The sequence below is a fragment of the Bison bison genome, unplaced genomic scaffold (genome assembly GCF_000754665.1).
Source record: "Bison bison bison isolate TAMUID 2011002044 unplaced genomic scaffold, Bison_UMD1.0 scf7180017864503, whole genome shotgun sequence".
Lineage (NCBI taxonomy): Eukaryota > Metazoa > Chordata > Mammalia > Artiodactyla > Bovidae > Bison > Bison bison.
In genome coordinates, this window is record NW_011495061.1 from 2,936,298 (window position 1) to 2,938,598 (window position 2,301).

Sequence of the window (2,301 nt, forward strand, 5' to 3'; positions counted from 1 at the left end):
CCGCAAACAAAACAAAACAAAACTCTGCGTCGCTGCTTTCGTAAACGCCCGGAAACACACATCTTATCTTACGGGGCTTTTTTTTTCTAAAGTCCAGGAAAACCAGCCACTGAGCCAGGCCCGACCTCCGGGCTTCCCCCGGCCTCTGGGGCCTGGCGCGGCCGAGACTCCCGCGCCGCACAAAGCCGGGCCTCGGCTCCTCGCCGGCCGCATTGTGAGCCTATATGTTAATTAAATATTAACAAAGGAGAGAGGCGAGAACAATGGAGCAAATTTCAGATCTAGCTGGAGAAATTGGGTTTTCATCAGAGATACACACAGACCGTTTCTGCGGGCAGGCGACCAGGGGGTGACTTAGTCGCGCTGTGAACTGTGTAAAAGACCCCCGCAAAACCGTTGAGGGTTCGGGGGAAAAGGGGGGTCCGGTCTGCGCGGCCGGCTCGGGGACAAACGGAGTCTGCGCTTAATGGCGGTTCGCAGCCGCAGACCCTCATTTACTGCGGCTCATGCTTCTATAGGGACGTGGACTCAGCTTTTAAAAATCCCGGGTCTATGAAAAAGACGCCCAGAAGCTCTGCACACCCTCACCAGCTCCCCCGCGCACTTCCTCTGAAATCTGCTCCTTTCCTACCCAGGAAACTCGGTAAAGGTCCAGTCTATCTGGGAACAGCAGGCTTTCCTCCTCCAAGCTGTGTGCGCACCTCTTGGCAAATAAAACGAGGCACAGGGCGTAGGGCTCCTCTGTCTGCCTTCCTTCCCTCTGCGGATCCCTCCACCAGCCTCTGCTCAACCTCAGCTGAGGACGACCAGCCGAGCCTCGCTTTCTTCCCCGGACACCTCTGGGAAACTGGGGTGGCAGGATGAGTCTAGGTATCGATCGGGGCGGGCTGGGCGTAGGTCCGGGTCTGGACCGAGTTGGAAGAACAAGCGAGGGTATGCGCTTCCGGGCCTGTTTTCCAGCCATCCCCGTTCCCACCAAATAAACTCCGGCCAAGGCAGGGATACGCTAGGGGCTAGGAGAGGCCCCCAAAAGCAAGGGAGAAGAGAGGTCCTGGTATTTCTCGCCGTTCTAAGAAATCTGTAGCCCCGAGTGAATCAACCCTGCCCCTCTCTCCGCCTGGCCGTGGCCCGGGTCAGCGTCGGCCGCACACAATGTCGCTGTGTGCGCGTCTTTGTGTTGGGGGCGAGGGATGCTCGTGTCTTCTTCTTCCCGGTAAGTTCCCGCCCCAGCATTGCCCCCGCAACCCCGCGGGCCTCCCCACGGCGGGCCGGGGCACGGGTCCCCAGGGCTCACCTGAAGAAGGTCGGTCCGAGTAGCGCGTGCAGTATACCCAAGCCGGCCAGAGCATGGGCTGCGCGCCCAGGTTGGCGCTGGCCTGCGAACTGTCCGAGTCTGAGCTCACCGACAGGTCGCCGCCGCCCAAGCCGCGGGCCTTGAGCGCCCCGTCTAGGGGACCCCCGGGGTCTCCGCCTTTCTTGGCGCCGCTGTGCAGTGAGAGCGCCTTGGAGCCGCCTTCGCCGTCACCCGGAGAGTCGCTACCGCCACCGCCGGGCAGCGGCCCGCCCGCCCCAGGCGCCCCGGGCGCGTTCTGCCGGGGCTCCCGGCCCGACCCCAGGAGCTGCTCCGCGCCGCCCGCGCCGCCGCCTCCCTCCACGCCGCCTTCGCCGCCTGCCCCGGCGCCTCTGCCTCCTCCGGTTCCGGGACAGCACGTCCCCGCGTCCTTTCTACGGCCAAACTCGGGCCGCAGGATGTTGTCGATGAAGAAGTTGGTGATGCGGTGTGGGTGCTGGTGGTTGCCCGGCGCCTGCAGAACCGCAGGCAGCATCAGAGCCCGCCGGCGGCCAGTGTCCGGGTCGCCCGGGCTGCCGGCGCCGCCGCTGGGGCTGGATTCCGGCGGCCGCTGCCCCTCCGCCGCCGCCGCTTCGCTGGGCTTGGGGTCATTCTCCTCCATGCTGCTCGCAACAAATCCCGAGTCGGTTCTCCGGGGAGACCAGTCAGCCTTCCGCTCCTCCGCTCCGCACGCGGAGACTCCCGAGGCCGGCCGGTGTCCCTTCCCCGCCGACTCTCCCGAGGGCGAGCGCGGCGGCCGCAGCCAGGGCTGACGTCCTACACGTCTCCAGCCGCGCTCAGAGCCGAAGCCACGTTCCGATCCACGAGTTGAGTTAGAAAATACCAAGAGTCGCCCCGCGCCCAGACGCCGGGAGATTCAAAACAGTGCGGTCCGAGTCTTCGCAGCGCACCCAGGAGCTAGACGGTCACAAGGGTCCGGCGCGGACCCGGGGCGCCTCGGGGTTCCGCGC

At 64.8% G+C, this 2,301-nt stretch overlaps 1 protein-coding gene across 1 annotated transcript in view; it reads right to left on the reverse strand.

Annotated features, from left to right (window-relative positions):
• Positions 1-1,952, reverse strand: part of EN2 (engrailed homeobox 2) — a 4,104-nt gene extending 2,152 nt beyond the window's left edge. The window contains exon 1 of the mRNA XM_010829263.1: positions 1,295-1,952. Within this exon, the coding sequence (XP_010827565.1) occupies positions 1,295-1,952 (658 nt within the window). The remainder of the gene's footprint in view (positions 1-1,294) is intronic.
• Between the last annotated feature and the right edge of the window lie 349 nt (positions 1,953-2,301).